This window comes from Anarhichas minor, unplaced genomic scaffold, assembly GCF_050575085.1.
Source record: "Anarhichas minor isolate MPS153535 unplaced genomic scaffold, ASM5057508v1 ptg000027l, whole genome shotgun sequence".
Taxonomy (NCBI): domain Eukaryota; kingdom Metazoa; phylum Chordata; class Actinopteri; order Perciformes; family Anarhichadidae; genus Anarhichas; species Anarhichas minor.
In genome coordinates, this window is record NW_027466473.1 from 15,809,058 (window position 1) to 15,832,171 (window position 23,114).

General features: G+C 46.6%; 1 protein-coding gene across 1 annotated transcript in view; it reads left to right on the forward strand.

The window, feature by feature from the left end:
* The window catches only part of LOC142960547 (ephrin type-B receptor 4a-like), a 35,167-nt gene extending 13,161 nt beyond the window's left edge, over window positions 1–22,006 (forward strand). The window contains exons 2-17 of the mRNA XM_076102424.1: window positions 6,435–6,505; window positions 8,424–8,705; window positions 10,281–10,671; window positions 12,825–12,977; window positions 14,707–15,042; window positions 15,131–15,255; window positions 17,055–17,220; window positions 17,518–17,617; window positions 18,779–18,843; window positions 18,976–19,089; window positions 19,448–19,695; window positions 19,774–19,989; window positions 20,192–20,341; window positions 20,658–20,851; window positions 21,298–21,456; window positions 21,774–22,006. Of these exons, the coding sequence (XP_075958539.1) occupies window positions 6,435–6,505; window positions 8,424–8,705; window positions 10,281–10,671; window positions 12,825–12,977; window positions 14,707–15,042; window positions 15,131–15,255; window positions 17,055–17,220; window positions 17,518–17,617; window positions 18,779–18,843; window positions 18,976–19,089; window positions 19,448–19,695; window positions 19,774–19,989; window positions 20,192–20,341; window positions 20,658–20,851; window positions 21,298–21,456; window positions 21,774–21,882 (2,879 nt within the window). The 3' untranslated portion in view covers window positions 21,883–22,006. The remainder of the gene's footprint in view (window positions 1–6,434; window positions 6,506–8,423; window positions 8,706–10,280; window positions 10,672–12,824; window positions 12,978–14,706; window positions 15,043–15,130; window positions 15,256–17,054; window positions 17,221–17,517; window positions 17,618–18,778; window positions 18,844–18,975; window positions 19,090–19,447; window positions 19,696–19,773; window positions 19,990–20,191; window positions 20,342–20,657; window positions 20,852–21,297; window positions 21,457–21,773) is intronic.
* The last annotated feature ends 1,108 nt before the right edge of the window (window positions 22,007–23,114 follow it).

Below are 23,114 nucleotides of genomic sequence, written 5' to 3' on the forward strand. Positions count from 1 at the left end.
AGAAAACATAATCAGCATATGAAACAGAGGTAGATGTGCATAGATGGAGGTGGGGCAGAGTGTTACGAATGTGTGTTTTTTTAAATTATGCTGGAGTGAACTGGAGGTAGACGAACTTTGTCATCCAATTATCCTCCTCACCCACCTCTCTCCTCTTCCCTTTCTTCCACTTTATGTCCTCAGATTGTTGTCATAGAGCCGGTGGGCTTCTGCGGAAGAGGGAGAGAGGCATGTGTGCGTTTCTTTATGAGGAGTTTAAATAGAGAGTCAAATGAGTCGACTGTAAAAGAGAAACGGGTAATAAATAATTGATTGAAGTCGCGTTTACCTCTCGGTGTGGTGGGATGACGAAAGCTCGCTGCATTTGCAACAGTGACGATTAGTGATGTCATGTGCTGGTCAGCCAGGGGACGGGAACGAGAAAAAGACGCTTTCAAAGATCTAAATGATGGTGTGTGCGTGCGTGCGTGCGTGCGTTGAGCAGGAGCTACGATGTGAGCAGCAGTGGGCATGATCGAGTGATCATCGAGATCATTATGAAAAAATGAGGATATTAGGGAGTCAGATATTTATAGGTGACACGAGACGGTTTCCACTTGTTCATTGACCGTTAATCGTTCTGTATTCAAATGTTCATGTGTTGCAGTTTCAACATGTGTTTTAATCTAAAGTAGGAGAAGCAGTATATTTTTTTATATTGGAACTTCAGACTGTGGGATGTACGATAACTAATTTAAAAAAGAGAGAAATAAAGAAGTTATCACCTCCATTAAGCAGAGTGGGACAGCACACTGATTTACCAGAATATCAACATATTGTCACGGGGCATGATGAGGACTCAAGCGCAGACAGTCAGAGTAGGGGAAAAAAAAAGGTCTTTAATAGCTCACAAACAAAAACAGGTAATCCAAGGACAAGACAAAAGACGAGGGGGAAAATCCGGCAGGATAAGGCAGGGCAGACAGACTGGGAAACCGGGAACAGGATGAGCAAAACGGGCGGGTAGGTAGGAAACAAACACAATGATCTGGCAGTGAGTGAGTGAAAGACAGGGGTTTAAATAGTGAACTAGGCAGAGTGAACAGGTGAGACTAATGAGCTGATGAGGTGAGTGTGACTGGCAGGTGCACTGAATGAACTGATTAGGTGAGTGAGGAGCTACAGAAAGAAACAAAGACACAGAACACACAGGGCAAAGCCTGATCGTGACAGTACCCCCCCTCCAAGGGACGGATTCCAGACGTCCAAAAGAAAAAACAAAACAAAAACATGAACATCTTCCAAGGGAGGGCGGTGGGGGCCCGGAGGAGGGTTATCACTCCTCCGAGGCCGAGAGTCAGAGTCCACAACCGGGTGGGTGGAGGGGGTCCAGAGGAGGGATGGCCGGCCTGGCAGACTGGGGAGACAGAGGGTCCGGAGGACGGAGCTCTGGAGACCGAGGGTCCGGGGGACGGAGCTCTGGAGACCGAGGGTCCGGGGGACGGAGCTCTGGAGACCGGGGGACGGAGCTCTGGAGACTGGGGGACGGAGCTCTAGAGACTGGGGGACGGAGCTCTAGAGACTGGGGGACGGAGCTCTAGAGACTGGGGGACGGAGCTCTAGAGACTGGGGGTCCGGGGGTCGGAGCTCTGGAGACTGGGGGTCGGAACTCTAGAGACTGGGGGTCCGGGGGTCGGAACTCTAGAGACTGGGGGTCCGGGGGTCGGAACTCTAGAGACTGGGGGTCCGGGGGTCGGAACTCTAGAGACTGGGAGTCCGGGGGTCGGAACTCTAGAGACTGGGAACCAGGAGGGGGTCGGAACTCTAGAGACTGGGAACCAGGAGGGGGTCGGAACTCGAGAGACTGGGAACCAGGAGGGGGTCGGAACTCGAGAGACTGGGAACCAGGAGGGGAACTGCACTCGAGAGACTGGGAACCAGGAGGGGAACTGCACTCGAGAGACTGGGAACCAGGAGGGGAACTGCACTCGAGAGACTGGGAACCAGGAGGGGAACTGCACTCGAGAGACTGGGAACCAGGAGGGGAACTGCACTCGAGAGACTGGGAACCAGGAGGGGAACTGCACTCGAGAGACTGGGAACCAGGAGGGGAACTGCACTCGAGAGACTGGGAACCAGGAGGGGAACTGCACTCGAGAGACTGGAGATCGGACTGGGAACAGGGCTCCAGAGGCTGGAGATCGGACTGGGAACAGGGCTCCAGGGGCTGGAGATCGGACGGGGAACAGGGCTCCAGGGGCTGGAGATCGGACGGGGAACAGGGCTCCAGGGGCTGGAGATCGGACGGGGAACAGGGCTCCAGGGGCTGGAGATCGGACGGGGAACAGGGCTCCAGGGGCTGGAGATCGGACGGGGAACAGGGCTCCAGGGGCTGGAGATCGGACGGGGAACAGGGCTCCAGGGGCTGGAGATCGGACGGGGAACAGGGCTCCAGGGGCTGGAGATCGGACGGGGAACAGGTCTCCAGGGGCTGGAGATCGGACGGGGAACAGGTCTCCAGGGACTGGAGATCGGACGGGGAACAGGTCTCCAGGGGCTGGAGATCAGACGGGGAACAGGTCTCCAGGGGCTGGAGATCAGACGGGGAACAGGTCTCCAGGGACTGGAGATGAGGCTCCGGGCAACCGGAGTCCATAGACTGGGGCTCAGGGGGATAGACTGATGACCCAGCGGGGTAAAGGGCTGGAGGTCGTTGCAGCGCGGAGGCGGCAGCGGCCGGGACTGGAGGTCGCTGCGGTTCGGAGACGGCGGAGGCCGGGACTGGAGGTCGCTGCGGTTCGGCGGCGGCCGGGACTGGAGGTCGCTGCGGTTCGGAGACGGCGGCGGCCGGGACTGGAGGTCGCTGTGGTTCGGAGACGGCGGCGGCCGGGACTGGAGGTCGCTGCAGTTTGGCGGCGGCCGGGACTGGAGGTCGCTGCGGTTCGGAGACGGCGGCGGCCGGGACTGGAGGTCGCTGCGGTTCGGAGACGGCGGCGGCCGGGACTGGAGGTCGCTGCGGTTCGGAGACGGCGGCGGCCCGGACTGGAGGTCGCTGCGGTTCGGAGACGGCGGCGGCCCGGACTGGAGGTCGCTGCGGTCCGGAGACGGCGGCGGCCCGGACTGGAGGTCGCTGCGGTTCGGAGACGGCGGCGACCCGGACTGGAGGTCGCTGCGGTTCGGAGACGGCGGCGACCCGGACTGGAGGTCGCTGCGGTTCGGAGACGGCGGCGGCCCGGACTGGAGGTCGCTGCGGTTCGGAGACGGCGGCGGCCCGGACTGGAGGTCGCTGCGGTTCGAAGACGGCGGCGGCCCGGACTGGGGATAGCTGCTGCTCAGCGACAGCTGGAGTCGGCTGGATCGCCGACCGGACACGGGGAGGTGGAGTCGGTCGGACCGCCGACAGGACACGGGGAGCTGGAGTTAGCTGCGGCCCAGCGGGAGCGGGGAATCGCTGCGGCCCAGCGGGAGCGGGGAATCGCTGCGGCCCAGCGGGAGCGGGAGATCGCTGCGGGGATGGAAGTCTGACCCTTCTTTCTCTGTCTCCTACGAGTGTTGAGCTGGCAGTCCATCAGGTCGCGGTTCGCCTTCTGGACACTCCGAGGCCCACCAAAGGCCAGGCGGGTTCCCATGAACTGCTCATACCACTCAGGGAGACGGCACTCCAACCCATGGTCTGCTGAGTCCATTGTGGGCCAGATCATTCTGTCACGGGGCATGATGAGGACTCAAGCGCAGACAGTCAGAGTAGGGGAAAAAAAGGTCTTTAATAGCTCACAAACAAAAACAGGTAATCCAAGGACAAGACAAAAGACGAGGGGGAAAATCCGGCAGGGCAGACAGACTGGGAAACCGGGAACAGGATGAGCAAAACGGGCAGGTAGGTAGGAAACAAACACAATGATCTGGCAGTGAGTGAGTGAAAGACAGGGGTTTAAATAGTGAACTAGGCAGAGTGAACAGGTGAGACTAATGAGCTGATGAGGTGAGTGTGACTGGCAGGTGCACTGAATGAACTGATTAGGTGAGTGAGGAGCTACAGAAAGAAACAAAGACACAGAACACACAGGGCAAAGCCTGATCGTGACACATATCCCTTTACATTCAGTCTTAAGTGTGGAAGGACTAAAGAGACGGTTTCAACCGTCCGTCCTGAATAGGCCGAGCTTGTCCGCAGTATCTGATCTGTAACCGTCATTAAAGTGTTAAACGATGGCGTCAGCCGAAGCATTCGTCTCATGGGAAGCGCCATATTTCATTGGGATGTGGGTTTGCTAAGTGGTGAACGTGATTGCCTCTCACTTTACACAGGATCACAGAGATTAGTAACTGTAGGCGTTTTGTAAAATACTACAAGTGTTGTTGCTGTTTGAATATATTCATAGAGCACAAGGAGTCCCTGACTGCCTTCGTGTCTTTCTACGTAAAAGGCCTTTTTCCAAATATCCTTTGCTCCTGTTTCCAGTCACTTGGAAGGATCTTTTTTTCATGAATCCGGCAGCACAGTTTCTCACATTGACACTAGCGGGCATCAAACTATGGGAGATGTGCTGACAAAATATGTTAGATGGAGGTATTTTTCTTGACTTGAGGGCAGCAACTAATGAATTTTTTATGCTCAAATGTGTTCAATCCACAACGATATCAAACGGAGGCAATCAGAAACTTCTCACATTTGAGAAGCTGCAGCTAATCAATGTTTTCATGATCCAAATTGCTGCTGATTTGTTTTGTATTAGTCAACCAATTAATTAACGGATTAATCACAAACTGAAGAGCCAGACAATAGGAAACATACATTTCTAGTTGAGGTGCTGAAAATGTAAACCAACAGCCGTTATTAAAGGAGCTGTGTTTAACATTCAGAGCATTAAAATATCATCAAACAACCATTATCTATGTAATAAATATAGTGGAGCACGCCGTCCCAACCGACAGCAGCTCCAAATGATCCCTACATCGGATCTTACGCCTTTAAACCAATAGAAGAAGTCACATTAAAGAGCAACATTCTGATTAATACACATGCAATCACTGAATCTGTGTGTTGAATTAGATTTGTATTGATTTGCTCTTGTATTCAGCGCCGATGTTTTGCACAATAAAGCAAGATGTTGAAGTAGGAAGTGGAAACAAGACATCTTAACATCTTAAACACTTTCTTCCAGAATTCAGAGAGAAACCTTTTTCTTATGAATGTAATAAGAACAATCTTATTAAAAGGTCAACAGTATTCCAAAATGTGGTTTTAGTGTGTTGCAGGCATTGTTTTATTTATATGAAGCATTATTACTCTAATCAATAAAAAGAAATGTACTAAGACTTAAATGAATATGTCGGAACTAAATCTGTGGAAAAGGAAAACCATAAAAGAAATCTGGAAAAAGAGTTTTAAATGCCAGCTCAGATGGTGCGTGTGTGCGTGTGCGTGTGTGTGTGCGTGTGTGTGTGCGTGTGTGTGTGTGTGTGTGTGTGTGTGTGCGTGCCACTGAGGGTATTGGATGCCAGACTTTACTGTTGAGACTTATATTGAGAGCCTAATTCAACAAAACATCTTAATAACCCCAATGATAAGCTCACACTGAAAACCCCCCCCCCCCCCCCCCCCCATTTCCTCCAGCATCCATTTTCATGCAAGTGCTCGCCCTGATGGTGGCACACAGGAGAGCCGCATTAAATCCTGTTTATTGGTAAAACCAAACGGCCTCACCCTTGAGATGAGCTTCTGTGGGGAACACGTAGGTGCTCTAAAAACCCGGTCTGTGACAGAAACCTCATCCCATCAGCATGAATACTAGTCACAACTCAGCAGAGACAATCTGCCGAGACAGCCGGGGGAGAAAGATGCCCTCACATGAAAAAGAAGAGCTCACTCTGCACCGAGTCGCATGCGGTTCAGGCCCCGGTTTTTTTATTGTGGTACTGAATCATAGCGGAACTGCTCCGATTGTTTGTGAGCTGGCAGCCTGCCCCTCAAAAGATTAGAAAAGAAAATCAATTATATTGTAATCACAGATCGTGACTGGAAGGGCTTGAATCTTTACATTGGGATGTCTGTGAGTGGGTATCGGTGTTCACCTGTCCCAACTGCTTGTCCCGACTACTCTCCGGACTCTTCGCAGCAGGTTTAGTGTGACCACAGGCATGCCGTGTCGCCGGGAACACAAGTGACTCTGGGGAGGGAATAAAAACAAACATGAGAAGAAGCACATTTTTTAGGGCAGTGGGAATGTTTCTGTAGATGTAATTGACTGGTGAAACTCCATCTTCTACCGTAATCCCACCGTAAGCCGAAGCCGATACTTGGCAGGGAACGCGGGACTCGGAAATATGTTCGCCCCTTTGATTTTAAAGTCACCTGTGTGTTTCTCTGAATGTAAATGAATCTTATGCGTGTCATTTTTATATTTCCTGCTGTGAGTGAAGCTGTGTTGTTTGTGTGTTTTTTTCCCTCACAGAGGTCCTGATGAACACGAAAACGGAGACTTCTGATCTCAAATGGACCATCTTCTCACACGCCAAACCCGCGGTATGTAACTCCCAGCTCCACTTTGTTATCTGTATTACTAACACAGACTTTGTGGTGACTGGGGATTTTTGGCTTCCAGCTGTTCCTTTGTTACTTTGGCTATGAAAGAGCTCCTTATATGGCAGGTAACTGACAGAATAAAGGAAACGCCAGAGTGAATGTGGGATTCAAGGCACATTGAAAGCAGATGCTTTGATATATCCCATCAACCTTGGAGTTGAAGTCACTGGCTGCCCACAGTTTTGAATACCGCTGCCAGAGAATGACATATTTGTAATTTGATCAACCGAGGAGTGGTTGTGAGGGTATTTATTTTTTTGCCAACAGCATCAGTGACCCAAACCGCTCGACTTGCTGATTCCTCAGAAGGAAAATAATGGTTGCAGTGACGCTGGCGAGGAGGTTTCTAAAACCAGACAGAAACACTCAACGAATGTGTCTCCGCGTTTGATTAAGATGCAAAGGAAAACACGCCGACAGTCTCTAAATAGTTTGCACAGCCGTTATCATTTGAAGCCGTTCATCAAAAGCGCCACGTTGTCAAAAATATTGTTTTTGTGTTTTTTAACACTAAAGCGTATAAAGCAGTGATTTAGTCGGTAATGACAGGGAGATGTCGTGAGCCGTCTGCACCACAATTACAGATATAAAACGGTTAATATATGGTTATTTATTTTTAGCATTAAAGGATTATGAAAATGTAAACATGATAGTTTAATGTTAGTTGCTGCATGAACTTTTTACGAGGAACCAAAATGAAGCTAATATTCATGTTAAACCTAAAATATAAATCATCAATATAATTTGGCGGTCTAACAGTGATGTGTATCGACTCAAATCTTGTGTGAACAGGTTGAATGTTTTCTGTATAAAACACATTTACTTCGCTCGGACCTCCGGTGCGCTTTGTACTGAGAGGAATGTCAAACACATGATCAGTCTCGTAATGGATCTGTGTCATGTGCACATCTCTCTGATTTTGCTTTCAAAAACCGACTTTTAACAATTTCTTTAAATGATTTATGTCAAATCCAGACGAGCCCTGTGGGATATTTTTGTACATCCTCATCACAGAAAGCATTTTGTTCACAGAAAACATGTGCTGCCAAAGTCCATAGTATTTCTTTTTTGGAATTAAAAGGGAAATTCTCTCCTCCGAGTGATTCAAACCTGGCTCTCAGTGCTCTGCTGCACTGTAATTCATTCAGACCAGTATTCTGCCTCACTCAACACATCATCTGCAAATGGATTTTGAAGATTTACATATTTACATAACCGAATTTCTGAGCCTCAAGTTCAGCAAATCTGCTCAATTCTGCCCTGAGTATGTTAATTTCGTGCTCGTTTCCCGCTCTTGGGAACACGGTGATGGTGAACATGTTTGCTGTTGACTCAGAAGTCAAACATTAAAGCTTTTTTGCGGTTGCATTTGGCTCCCCAACAAATGTAGATTTCTGTGGAGGGTTTTCGCTTCATACGTATGTCTGTGATATCCCCCTCTGTATGCTTGTATTTTAGTCTAAAAGTGTGTTTGAAGGGTGAAATCTGTGTCTGTCTCGGCTGCTGTGTGCAGCAGTGTGCTCTGTTTGACAAGTGAGACTTGGATTCCCCCTTGCTGGGTTGCAGCTCAGCAGGACGAATGATTTAACAACCCAGAGTTAAATTTGGGCTGGATCTAAATCCACAGCAGGCCAGATCTGTCCCTCGGGCCTCTGACAGGTGCAGTACAGCAGAGGGCCAACAAAGAGTCGCAGCGTTATTATGATGAACAGGGCTTTTAATGTGATGACGTTTTTAAAGACCCTAGTGAAAGTCTCTCCGAGAGAATTAAAAATGTTCACAGGTTTTTCTGGGTCAGATGTCATTTTAACTTGCAACCTTTGACAACTCTTTGTTCTCTTCTTCTTCTTTTTCTCAGTGGGAGGAGCTAAGCGGTTTAGATGAGGAGAACAACAGCGTGAGGATCTACCAGATCTGTCAGACTGACAGCTCATCCAGCCATTGGCTGCGCAGCGGCTTCATCCAGCGACGAGGAGCGTCTCAGGCTTACGTGGAGCTGCGATTCACCATGATGGAGTGTTCCTCCAGGAGCACCCACCACCGCAGCTGTAAGGAGACCTTCAACCTGTACTATTACCAGGCCGACTCCAACGAGGCCACGCCCTCTTACCCGCCCTGGATGGAGAACCCGTACACCAAGGTACGTCCACGCCCGCCCTCCGATGGTTTATGTCAGTTAGTCCTTCTTATCAAAGGACAGCTTTTTTCTCTGTGGTTGTTCAAGTGATATGTTTTATTGACTTTTAAATCTGCATTAAAGAGTTACTCCACATATTTTACATATGAAGATCAGTTTAATTGCCACGGTTAGTGTCGATGAGCCTGTGAGAACAACTTTATAATGTCTTATTTTGCTCTGGAGGAACTTTTTCACCTTTTCAACATAATTAACTTTAAGGCTCCGACTAACTATTGATTGTAAGGGATTAGAAAAAAATGCATTCAATATTTCTTAGAGCCTACAGCGATGCCTTTAATTAACTTGTTTTATCTGACCAACACTGCAAAACCCGAAAAAATATTGAACTGACTCTTACATGACTCTTTATATATGATACTTTAATTTGTCAAGCAAAAACGGCACATTTTTTGAAGCGTAACATTTTTTGGCATTTTTGCTTGAAAATTGATTAATCGAACTCAAAAAGGTGAAAATAGTTTTCGATAGATCGATACATTTTCTATCAGTTGACTTATTGATTAATCAACTAATCGCTCTAATTAATTATTTCTAATTAAATAGTCATTATTATAGCCTGGATGACATCATTGGTGTCTCTTTGATCCTATGGCCGTGGTTACACTTGTCTTTTCAATGCGACTTTTGTGATTGGATGCGACAGCTCAGCTGTGTCCGTACATGTGAGTCCACACTTGACACTTCAATGCGACCTGACTGATCAGGTCAGAGTTACAGGGGGTAGTGGTGGAAATCTTCCCCTATGAAATGGGACAACCCTTTAAGACCGATTAAAGGACTTAACTGGTTCTGTTACATTTTTTATCCATGTACGTTTGATGTAAGTATTTTGTAAATTACCTACGTTTTTTTAAATTGGCCTTTAATGTGCATTTTGCTCTCATTCGTTCCTTAAAAGTCGTCAGCCTGCAGAGACAAAACGCGTTGATTTAGTAATTCATTTATATTAGTCGGCATTTAATCGCTTTCATTTTTTTGTCCAATTGATTTAATCTTCACATGGGAGCAAGCGCTGTTTTCACAACCTGCATGTTCGCTTATTGTTCATCTTCTGGCTTTCATTTTCCGAACACATAGCTCACGAGCAAAGTGCTTCTTGGCATCTCATTATCAAACATGAGATGTTGTGAAGTCCTTGAACACACCGCCAAATAGAGGTTTGCATAATAGTAACTGCTCCTTGACTTCATTACCGCTTAATCATGTAACTTTGACAGAAAAATAAAAGTGATGAAATGTTCACTGTAATTTATTACATTTCTCCGAAGCGAGTTTTCAAGTCCCTGCAAGTTGAGGTTCAAAGCGTACTGTAACAAATGCGAAACAATGGCTGCCAGGAAGGTAGGAGATCCATCTAAAATCACAGTGGAATGCTTTGTTCAATAATGTGAAGCATATGGGATGTCTAGCTAATGGGCTAAAACATGCAAAACCGCCAGCCTGGTCCTGTTTTAGAAGTGAGTGTGTTGGAACCGGGCCATTACATAAGATCTGTTCTCTTTCTTCCTGTCCTAGGTGGACACAGTGGCTGCAGACTTTCTCCTGAGGAAGGGTGGGGAGCGGAAATTCAATGTAAAGACCTTACGATTTGGCCCGCTGTCAATGAGAGGCTTCTACTTGGCTTTTCAGGCTCAGGGCGCCAGCATGGCCCTGCTGTCCGTCAGGGTGTTCTTCAAAAAGTGCCCCCCCCTGGTCAGTGCTCTTTCCTCTTTCTCCGAGACGGTGCCCCGCACTCTGGTGCAAGAGGCGCAGGGTGTGTGTGTGGAGCACGCCTCCCAGCAGGGGCCTCGACCTCGGCTGCCAAAGCTCTTCTGCGGGGAGGACGGCCAGTGGGTGGGCCAGCCAACGACCTCCTGCGCCTGCCTACCAGGATATGAGCCCTCTGAAGGACACACTATATGCACAGGTGAGAAGGAGACACGGTTAGGCCACATATACAAGGTTGTTTATGGACTACACCTGCCCAGGCAAGCAGAGCAGGCAGACTAAACAAGAAAACAATGGTAAGATGAGATAGGGGGTGGTGGCGGGGGGGGGTTCACTGAGTATCGAAACGCTGAAGCAGAGAAATGGGAGCCGGAGGAAGTTAATGAGGCAGGGGAGCGGCTGTAACACGGAGTGGACAGAGAGAGGTCAGGTGGAGAAGCACTTATCTCAGACGGGAAGAGCAGGGTCAAAGGCTTGCTGCTGCGACAACTCATGGTTCAGCTAAGTTAGAGGGAGCACACAGGGGAGTGGAGAGGTGAGCGGAGAGGAGTGCGCAGGAAAGGGGGGGGGGTGCTCGGGGTAAAGATCATATCACTTTGAGAACATCAAAGCAAAGCAGGCCAAAAAAAGAAGGAAGAAGCAGGATGATTCTCTCAGGAGCTGTGCAGCAGCTCTGTCTAATGAGTCCAATTAACAAGCCTCGTGCGTGAACGCGCGCACACACACGCACACACACACACACACACACACACTGCATCGCACCAACACAGACAAATGTTGAGCACTGAAACCACTGAGACATAAGAAAGAAATGCTACATTTTCTCAAGAAAATGTCTCGTTGAAGGTTGGATTCGGGTTGATCTCTGTGGGAGGTATAATGATTTTTCATAACAAAAAATAATAATAATTTCCTACATTTTGCTTCTGGTGAAGCGGCGCTAGCATTTCCAGCATTCTGTCACTGAAGAGAGCCGTGAGGAAAATACACTCACCAGACCATAAAGGGAAATTGCCTTTATCGCAAGATTGAACTGTTAATTTGCTTCATAGGCCGGTCACTGGAAATACAATTGATGTCTGCGTTTAACATTAAATTACTTTAGCTGTAATCTACCAACGACAACGCGTATATTTTCTGGGTCAAACACAAGCTTTTAACGTAAAACTTCTGAATAATGTCAAGTGTTGTTGAGGAGCCAGATTAGAATATTTAAACACGTCTTTGAAGTAAAGCTCTAGCAGGCTATGAATACTGATACAGGGGAGGAGCTGTGCTAGTATACTGTAGCTCTACCAATGTTATATAATACAAAAGGGTAGGAGACGACGCTCTGAATATTCCCAAATAGATTTAAAGTTATGACAAAATATTAGCACCCTGGTTATTTTGATAATCCTGTGGTGTGACAGTCGCTTGCATTTGACTTATAAAGTATGTACTTACAACCTTTAGCGGGTGAGGCATGCATCAATACAGTTTTCACATGTGGGAAACTCTCGCAGGCAAAATGTCAGTAGGAAAGGATCTGTGTGAGTGTGTTGACCCTTTAACAATGCTCCACTAGCTGTGAAAGATTTTTATTGCTTTATTCCTCTCACGCAGCATTTCAACCGCCGCACCGAACAGTTATTGTAGACATGCTGGTTTTGGTGACTGACTGTGGCGTTACAAGGTGACCGATCGTTACACATTCACATGGAGGAGAAGTGTTCATGTGAAGCCGAGAGGAGACGGCGTGAGGGGACTACTGCAGCTAATAGTCTATGAAATGCATTTACGGTGTTATAAAACAGAGAAAAGCAGCAAATCCTCACATTTGAGAAGCTTAAACCAGCCAGTTTTTAATCGAGTTCTCTGTCAAGTAATTGATCGATCAAGTAATCCTTTCATCGCTGGTTCAGACTCATTTCACTGTTTCTTTACACCTTGGATGCCACACGACCGTTTTGGGTTTTCGTGAGGAGAGTACAGAGAGGGGACGATAGTTGGATCAATAAGTGGAGCCACATGTTTGGTGTCGTTATTCTGATATGGTCAGGTAAAGTCAATAATAAGCGGCATGTCAATGTCAGACCGGTTTATGCACTAAATTGAAATCACAATCAGCTTCATTACTGCGTTTGTCCTCAGTTTATAGCCCTCATCACATGGTTCTGTCTGTCAATCTGCAACCATCTGGCACCCGAGTACGCTGAAAAACAAACAGCGACGTGTTTGCAAATTCGGTTTGACCCAGGTCGGTCTGGGACACAGTGGGGGGGGGGGGGGGGGGAGAGTTGGTGCAATGTTGTGCAGGATCATGTCCTGAATCAAAAGTCCTGATAATTTGCCCTCATTTGTCCTCCCCAGCTTGTCCTGTTGGTCAGTTCAAGTCGGCCTCGGAGGGACAGTGCACAGGCTGTCCGGGATTCAGCCACGCCGCCGTCGGAGGAGCGTCGGTGTGTGCGTGCCGCTCCGGATACTTGCGTGCAGAGTCCGACTCTGCCGACACCCCGTGCACTAGTGAGTATACAGGAAACCGTGCTAATTTGGAGGTGCTGAGCAACACAAGCATCCACTCGTTTGTTTTCACTTCTCTACTTTGCCCTGCTCTTCTGCACTTTGTTTTTTTTTTTACTTCTCTGCTGCTGTTTCTCTTCCACCCTGGTGTTATGTAGCCAAACTCCTCTAATCTGCTTTATGTCTTTTGTCCCGCTGCGGGGCATTGAGATGCATGTCTTTTGTGACAGGTGGTTGGGGGCAGGGCGTCCACTCTAAAGTGGAGTAGGCGTTGATGGTCTTAAGTGACACCTCCATGCAGATTCAGGAATTTTAATTCAGCCGTGTCTTGGATGTGTGAATGGGAGGGACTTTGTAATTAGGTGCACTCTTTTGGAAATGGCCATAAAGAGGATGTGAAACAAAGTGAAACACGGTGGGGATGTTGGCAGAACTTGTTCTCTGCAGGTGTGATATCAATGCCAACTAGACTTTACATCCAATTTTATTATTACTGATAACTTTAATTACAAAGGCTTTATCTTAATTATTAATCACTGAATTAGGCCATTCCTATTATTTATTCTGTTATTGCACTGGATTGCCCGTGCGATTCTGCACATCACTTGTATTTTCAATTTGTATGCAAAATTGCAAACCAGACGTGCCAACTGTAAATCACAACGGACCTTTTCCCCAGAGAATAAGTGTTTTACAGTAATGTGACAGCCCTGGTGATTTTAATAATGTGGATTCTGATTGTTTAGTTATAAAATGTATCGCCTCTAAAAATCCCCATTCTCAAAAAGTTGAATACAGAATTCGTTCGCACCCAGATCGTCTCTGATGCCGCCCCACTTGGGCTTCCGGTGGGAACACTATTAGCACTTAAGTTCGCTGCAGGCTCGGTGACAGAGCTCTGCCTCCTTGGCAGGAACAGAAACTCATTCACAGTGGCTGAGTGGTATTACTGCTTAGTTATGCTTGGCTTGAGGCAATAGCTATCTTCTTACAATTTTCAGACGGTGATCATTATCATCCACTTTTAGACAAACGTAATTGCACCAGTTAAATTCTGCAACACATATGCTCCTGCTGTGACGCAAAGGCACTGCAGGAGCATTGTTCTGCTTCGTGACTACATGTGCAGACGGAATAAAATGTCTTCAACGCATACGGAGAATCACAGGCGAATGGTCTGTGCGGGTCATGGAAAGGTAAAGCAGCAGTAAAATCACACAGAAGAGATTAAGATTTGATTTGAAAGAGACATTTTATACATCATGATTGCATCAGGCGTAAGAGACGCCTCTATATTAAAATGTGATGCCATGTACATTGAATAATGTAACACATATTTGGTGGATGACTTCTGAGGGTATTTAGTAAAAAATAAAAAAGTACATTTAAAGAAATAGATTGACATTTTGGGAGATTTGCATATTTGATTTCTTCAGATCAGTACTACTCTCCAATGTCTGTGTGGTAAATATGAAGCTACAGCCAGCAGACAGTTAGCTTAGCTTAACATCCAAAACAACGAAACAAATCCACCTACCTGCACATCCAAAGCTCACTAATGAACATGTTGCATCATCTCGTTTGTGTCATCAGTACAGAAAGCATAAAGACGTCAATTTGTGTAATGTGTCTGTCAGGATCTTGAAAGACAAATCATCTGCTTATTTCCAGTAATTACAAAATAAAGAATGCCAAATCAGTTTAACTTTGGCTCTGTTTTTTTTCACTGTAGGACCTCCCTCGGCTCCGCGCAGCATCGTCACCCAGATCAACGACACCACGCTCAGTCTGGCGTGGAACGAACCTCTGGACAGCGGCGGCAGAACGGACCTGAGCTACGCCGTCGGGTGCTCTGTGTGCAGGTCGCCCAAGGGGCAGTGCCTCTCCTGCGGGGACAGCGTCAGCTACCGGCCCGCGCAGCACGGCCTGCTGGGACGCAGGGTGGAGGTGTGGGGCATGCTGCCTCAAACCACATACACTTTCACAATCCAGACCCTCAACGGGGTGTCTCCGGTTAGCGGCAAGGACCCCGCCAGTGAAAATGTCAACATCACCACGAGCCACGACGGTAAGAGAGGAACGACGGGGAAGATGTGCAAGCGTATGAATAGTCCGAATTTCATGTGGTGTTTATAATTCTTCTGCCATCTGTGCAGTGCCCTCGCTGGTGTCTGTGATTCGGAAGAGTGACTCCACAGAGAGCAGTCTGACTCTGCACTGGTCAGTCCCAGCTCAGCCTCACTACACCATCCTGCAATATCAGCTACGCTACTGTGAGAAGGTGAGAGCCCCCTGAAGACATCTCTTTAACTGTCTGGCTTAAAGGTCACATACTATTCAGGTTTCTTGATTTTATTTTCAGTTGCACTGCGGCTCACGATTAGAAAGACTCAATGTTTTGCAAGGAAATGTAACCAGGGGAGTACAGTGGCTAGTGTGGATTTCCTCACACAGTACAAAGAGAACTGAAAACCAGATTGTCTATATTGTCTAACCGAACAATACCTCATATATTTGACATTGTGAAATTATGCATTGCAGTACAACAGTTTAAGACATGACCATCTGATTTCTGAGATTTAAGCTATGTCCACACTTAACGCAACAAAACCCCAAGCATGGCCGGCTACCATATGATCGGTTCACGCTTCACTGCATCATTGGAGAGCGGCTTTAACGGCTTCCATTTAAAATGACTTGTAGCCTGTTGCTGTGTCGCTCATCTTGTGAACACGGCACTATACTTTGTCTCAGTGTTGCATGTGACAACTGCTGAGGCAGTAGACGGTACACATGGGTGTGCGGTTGACTTTTCTATGGTGAGGTTTCTCTGACAACAACACACGAGACGAACCTGACTCAGAGACACCTTCATACCAACTGAGACGTAAGACGCTTTTGTGTGAACGATATGAATCTCTAAACCAGGGGTCACCAACCTTTTTTAAACTGAGAGCTACTTCAAGGGTACCGAGTAGGACGAAGGGCTACTTATTTGATACGAACTTCCTGAATAACAAAATTGCACAGATCACCTTAATAATAATAATAATAATATATGTGAAGAGACTGTTTGATCACATGTCAGTTAATTATTCCTCACAATAATTATTAATAATGATTTCCACAACAATGATGGTATAGCTACACATACATATTTAAACATGCAACTTTTATTTCTGTTAATCTGTTTCAACATTTGAAAGTCAGAGGTATCACATCTCTGATATTTTTGTATCATCACATGATCAAAGCCGGTTACTTTTGCACATAGCGCCTGCTGGTGAATGATCCAGTGGTAATGTAGACATTTTGCGAAGTCTGGGTCACCTTTGCATTGCGCAATGAAGCCTGCATGCCGGCCCGTCATCGCGGGAGCCCCGTCTGTAGTCACCGACACCAGCTTTTCCAATGGTACCTTTTTCTCAACGAAGAAACTAGTAACCAGTCTTGTCTATAGCCGAGCGGGGGATCCAACCCTCCGAGGCGCCCGCGTTCAAACCTCTAGTCTGGGCCTTTTCGGTCGGATTGCCTTGCCTCGCCTCTACCCCCGCCACCCCTGAGTTGTTGCCCCGCGGCCTGTTCCGAGGAATTACGGACCTGACGACGGGGTGCGCTCGCGGCGCGCGTCTGGCACCAACGGGATGCGCCCGCCATTCAGAACCTGAAAACCTAGTGCGGTGCAGCAGCCTCGTCCTGGCTGTCCGCCGTGCGCCTCCGGGTACCCAACTCTCTTAACTCTCTGCAAGCGTTTTTGATTAAAAAAGAACAGCAACTACAATTTTAGACGGAGCTCCATAATGACTAGTGCTATTTTTAGAACATGTCTTGCGGGCGACTCACGTGGTCCCTGCGGGCGACAGGGTGCCCGCGGGCACCGTGTTGGCTACCACTGCTCTAAACATATGTTCCCTTCCAACATAATTAGTTAACAAGCTTCTGATTAAGATTGTCTCATTGTGTTTGTATTATAATTGGATTGAGTCATTGAGCATCTTTTTTCCTTTTTTCTGTCGTTCCCTCTCATATTCCTGTTTTACGCTCACTTCCAGTCCAGCTAACTGTGTTTTCATGCGGTAGGAGCGACGTAACGAGGATCAGTGCCACTACGCAGAGAGTACCAGAAACCAGGCCGTGCTGACGGACCTCCGCAGGGCCACTCAGTACGAGGTGCAGGTCCGAGCGCGCACCGTGGCCGGTTATGGCAGCTTCAGTCCTGCAGCCATGTTCCACACTCTGCCTGACGGTAAGTTTGCTCTTGAAGAGGGAGCGTCACACACATTATTCTTTCACACCCTTTTTTTTTGCCATTTCCACGGGGAAGGTTTTTCATATTCTTTTCAGTCCCTTTTTGTTGAATGAATGTACTGTCTCTGTCCTTCTATTCAGGTGGTGTCCTTGTATTGAGCCTCTTTAATATTCTACATTCCTGTCATGTTCTTTCCTTCTCATACTTGTTTTTTGCGGCAAAAAAAAGAAGCTCCTGCAATGATCTCTGTCGTTACATCACTCTAACTCTCTGTCTTTCTGTCTGCTCTCTCAGGTCTCGACTCTGCCGCCCAGTTCCTAGTACCTGGCATCCTTATCGCTGTGGGGATGTTGCTGCTTGTCACTTTCGTCTTAGTGGCCGCCTACTGCATCCGGTGAGAACGAGGGAAAGGGTGTAGAAGCAGAGAAAAAGATCGATTTTGAAGGGAAAGAAGTTGACAGAATAACAGGAAACGGGACATAAGGGAAAACCAATGACAACCGACTCCAATTTTACAGTTTTGCACCACTTTGTTCTTTTGTTTATAGAAATCATATCTTATCAACAGTGGATTTGCACTCTTGTCACCCACACCATTTCTTTCTGTGTTTGAGGCAGTTCAGACACAAAGCAATGCTCGTGATGGTCTTTTGCTTACACGGACAAAAGTTATCGTGCTCATTAGAACATTTTTCTTAGGCTTCATTGTTTGAGTAAATTGTGTGTGTGTGTGTGCGTGTGTGTGTGTGTGTGTGTGAGAGAGAGAGATATGGCTGTAGAGGTAGAGGGCAGGGAGAGACAGGATGCAGGCGTCCCAACCCTGTTTCCACAGGGCAGGAGAACAATGGCTATGACCTTGTGACACACACATACACACGTATACACGTACACACTTACACACACAAACCAGTGGCTGAGGCCCAGATCTGCCACTAACCGAGGGTGGTGCACATTATTGCTATTTTAGGCTTATGAGGTGGGAGCAGGAGAGAAATGGAGGAAGGCAGGGATCCAGTAGCTACAGGGTTGTTACAGTCTAGCAGGGATGAGTTAGCGCCAGCACAGTTATAATGGAGCTGCTTGTATCAAAGAGCAGAACCTTAACGGTTTGTTCACCGTTACCACAGGACTGGTTGAGGATTGTTTTCTCAAAAAATAACAGAATGACGGATCTTGTAAAAGATAGCATTTTGGTCTTTATCAGATCTTACCTCTGACTTCTCAGTGAATGGGGCCAAGATAGCAGAATATTTTCTAAGCGGATAAAAAAAGTATCATATTTTGCAATGCTTGCTATCATCCCAGATTTTTTAAACATCAAATACAAATATTCATACAGTGTGTGAATATGTTTTTTGGCTCATTTTTCCTTTTTTAGACTTTGTATTTTAGTCACAGAAACACAGCACATTGTAAGACCCGTGATTTGCATAACATTGGGCTGATAAAGCACTAAGAAGGCTTGCCAAAAAAAAGTCAAAATCTCATTCTTCAGATAACTGCGCTGCCAATCCTAATCTTTATTGTATTTATCCCGATCTCTCTCTACCTGCAGCAGACACAGCCGGGTAAAGGATCCAGAGCTGAGCGACAAAAACAACCAGTACCTTGTTGGCCAAGGTAACAGATGAAGGACATGCACACTAAACCGTAGCTGTGATTTAAAACACGCCCACGTCAAGAAATGTGCTCATTGTACTCTTAACATTTCTTCTTTTCCTTTCCCACGACTCTGTTTGTTTTTATTTGCAGGGGTCAAGGTTTACATCGACCCCTTCACCTATGAGGACCCTAATGAGGCCGTGCGAGAATTTGCCAAGGAAATTGATGTTTCCTTTGTCAAGATCGAGGAGGTTATCGGTGCTGGTAAGCCCCAGCTTTAGGCTTTTCCCATTATTCACAAATGTACTTTCTCTCTGTGAGTTTTGTTTTTTTAAGCCTAACGGGTTGTCAACTTTCAACAAAACATTATTAGGAATATATTTAATTCACTAAGCTAAATTGATTCTGTGACATTTAAAACAATTGTCTTTATTATTCTTTATCAGTCAAAATTCAATATTGCCGTGTAAATAAAGCAATAAACTGATAAATATGTTTCCAGCTCTTATTCAATCTAAAGTGCACCGCTAGCTTCAGGCGAGCTGTAGGTTTGCAGAAGACAACTGCCCTCCTAATGTGGTTAACACCAGTTAAAGAAGACATGTGTGTCTGTGTGCTGCAGGAGAGTTTGGGGAGGTGTGTCGCGGGCGGCTGAAGGTCCCGGGGAAAAAAGAAAACTACGTGGCCATCAAGACACTAAAGGGAGGCTTCACTGACAAGCAGAGGCGGGACTTCCTTTCTGAAGCGTCCATCATGGGTCAGTTCCAGCACCCCAACATCATCCACCTGGAGGGGATCATCACAGCCAGCTGTCCGGTTATGATCCTCACAGAGTTTATGGAGAACGGAGCTCTGGACTCGTTTCTACGGGTGAGTGTGACAGAGAAAACACTGAAACGCACCGCCGCTTCAGCCGTTCTCCGACTGAACTGTTTCTCTCTTCCGTAGCTGAACGACAGCCAGTTCACTCCCATCCAGCTGGTGGGGATGCTGCGCGGCATCGCCTCTGGCATGAAGTACCTGGCGGAGATGAGCTACGTCCACCGAGACCTGGCTGCCCGCAACATCCTGATCAACAGCAACCTCGTGTGCAAGGTGTCCGACTTCGGCTTGTCGCGCTTCCTCCAGGAGAACTCATCTGACCCGACTTACACCAGCTCCCTGGTACGATGACACTCCTCTTCAGATGATGCTTATCGAACACTTTCATTAAATCTGTCTGCAGTATATCTATAGATATATCTCTCTCTATCTATATATATATATTTATAAAGATATATATCTATGTATTCTTTCCTTGTCAGAGCCCTTTCTGATCATGTTTGTTTGAAGCTTTGCAGTGCTGACTGTTTTCTTTTCTGTGCAGGGAGGTAAGATCCCAATACGCTGGACAGCACCAGAGGCGATAGCCTTCAGAAAATTTACTTCAGCCTCAGATGTGTGGAGCTATGGCATTGTCATGTGGGAGGTCATGTCTTTTGGAGAGAGACCGTATTGGGACATGAGCAACCAGGATGTAAGTTCTTGACAATTATTTGGAAGGTTTTATTTGGCGCAGCACAGAGTTGAGCTTCTGCAAAAACAAAATGTAACATTTGCATTCTGAAAAAAAGCTATGTATGAACTTTTCAGATAAACAATGTAGTGTTTGGATAGTAGCTTAACCATGAGATTGCCGAGCAACACTGGTATAAAGGGCAAATTTAAGTGGAGGAAACTTTTTCCTCTTCTGTAATGTTTGTTTTTTTCTAACCCACCAAGCAGCTCAACGTTCATTGAAATGAAAAGTGAATGCATTGGTTTGAATAGTGATAATTTTTCTTCCTATCAAGGTTATCAATGCCATAGAGCAGGACTACCGGCTGCCACCGCCCCCTGACTGCCCCACCCATCTGCACCAGCTGATGCTGGACTGCTGGCAGAAGGACCGCTCGGCGCGCCCTCGCTTCTCCGACCTCGTCAGTGCCCTCGACAAGCTCATCCGCAACCCCGCCTCGCTGAAAATAGTGGCTCAAGAAGGAGCGGGGTGAGTGCAGCGGTTTCTCAGTGACTGACAGACAAACCTGGTCACAGTGGCGGCAAAAAGGAAGCATGCCAGTCATTTCATGATGTCCCTTTCTTTAGCGTCCATTTAGAATTTATTTTCCATTCAGGGTTGTAATAGTCACAGGACACACATTACCCTCCTATTGCCCAATCTTATGTACCACTTGGATGTCCTGCTGTGACCTGCCAGACACTTGCTGTGCTGATTACCCTTCCTCCACATTCTGCCTGTCAGCTGGTCGCATACAGGAGAGGACACTCCGCCCCTGACGAATCCCATTGTCTGGCCCCGTCAGTCACTCAGCCTCAGATTATACCTTCGCCTGTCGACTGGAATGTTGCCGCTGGATGTTTGTAAGCTCCTCACTGTTGTTTTGGTGACAGTGTGAGTAAGTTCTTCCATTGTTTCTCTACTCTGTGCCGTAGGCCGTCTTACCCCCTGCTGGACCAGCGTGCACCTTTAGCCCTCTCGTCGTGCGCTTCAGTGGGGGAATGGCTTCGGGCCATCAAGATGGAGCGCTACGAAGACAGCTTCTTGCAGGCCGGCTTCAACTCAGTGGACCAGCTGGCCCAGATCACCACACAGTCAGTTCCAGTTTTCTTATCTAAACTGATTCTTATCTCCGAAGCTAAATGTTCACTTTTCTTCCATGGCACAAGGTCTGGGAGCTAGCCTTGTAGCTTTTAGTCGTTACAGTTGCAAACAGGCTAAATAACCTCTTGAAAAGCTATCGTTACAATCTCCTGAGGTGCATTTTTTTTATTTGAATTTAAGACAATGGAAGCCCAGAGAGCCGAAATGTTATGACTGAAATATTATTCTTGTCCATCCAATTATATCCTTTTATTTATTTTTTTATTTTCTTCCTGTCTAATTAGTGATTTTTCTCGTCTGTGTTCAGGGATCTGCTGCACATGGGAGTGACTTTGGCTGGGCACCAGAGGAAAATCCTTTCCAGCATCCAGACAATGACCTTTCGGAACAAGAGCACTGCGACTGTCACCTTCTAGCTCACCTCGTTTAGTAACCTGGACGTGAACGCCAGCACACCAGTGCGGCCGTGTACTCTGAGCACTCTGGATGCTTATCCCTGTGACCCCACTTTGAACACGGACTTCAAGGGAAATCAGCAGAATTTACCTATGACCAAAAAATAATTCAAAAAATGAACGACTCAAGATGACATTCCCATCCGAAAGAGAGAGCTGTCCGGAGACGGGCATGTCCCTGACAAGCACAGTGACCATGGGGACAAAGTTGCTGTTGTGCAGACTTGACTCTGCCTCATTTTTTTGCGGTCAGTGTTTTTGTATCTACGTGAATTAAGGACCCAATTATTGTGCTAAACCAAGAGGAGAGACTGATCAGAATTTACAATGTTTCTGTTGTATCATGTCATTTTGGAAACTGGCAGTGGACCGGTTTGTTGTCCCAGTAAAAAGTCACTTCACCGAAGGAGACAAAAAGAAATGCCAGTGACAATCCAAGGTTTTCAGTTTTCATATTGTTGTAATTATGAATGAGAACTGCTTTCACCTGGGTGTCTTGCATTTAATCCATCTGGATTACATTACTACACGGACATTTTTTTCACATTGAGATGGAACATTTTAACAGTTGGATTTTTACTTCTTTGTTTCTGTTTGATTTCAACATTACCTCTTTCCTCAGGTGGGATGTGTAATGCAAACTTGGGAGAGCGCTGTACTCGTTCGTCCTAATCAGACTTCTTTCATCTTCTTTCTCTTCATCGGCTCCGCAGCATGTGAGAAGAGAGACACTGAGACATATCAGCACTTTTGTCATTTCAGAGTGAATTGTAATCTTCAGTAACTCCATGTGTTTCTCTTGGAGTGGTTGGTTATTTGCTACTGCCTCTGTTTTCTGCCGGCAGCTCAATTTCATTATAGTCTGAAAATACTGACTGAACAAGGACCAAGTGGACCCAGAGACCAGAGAACACTGTAGAATTGGGTTTCATTGTAGAAATTTACCCAAGGGAAGCTATCTGGCCTCAAACTTGATTTTCTTAAATATAACTGATGCATTTTTAATTCTCTTATTCTGTATTCTCCATCTTCCAGTGCCATTCAGTCGTCTTTGTGGACTTAAATGCCAATTTTATATAGCAGAAATCTCTCATGAGTGATTATTGTTTCATTAAAGTGTACCTCAAAGGGTAACTTTGACATTTTGAAGTATTATGTTCCTTCATGCTGGTTGTGTAGTCGGTAAATTGTTT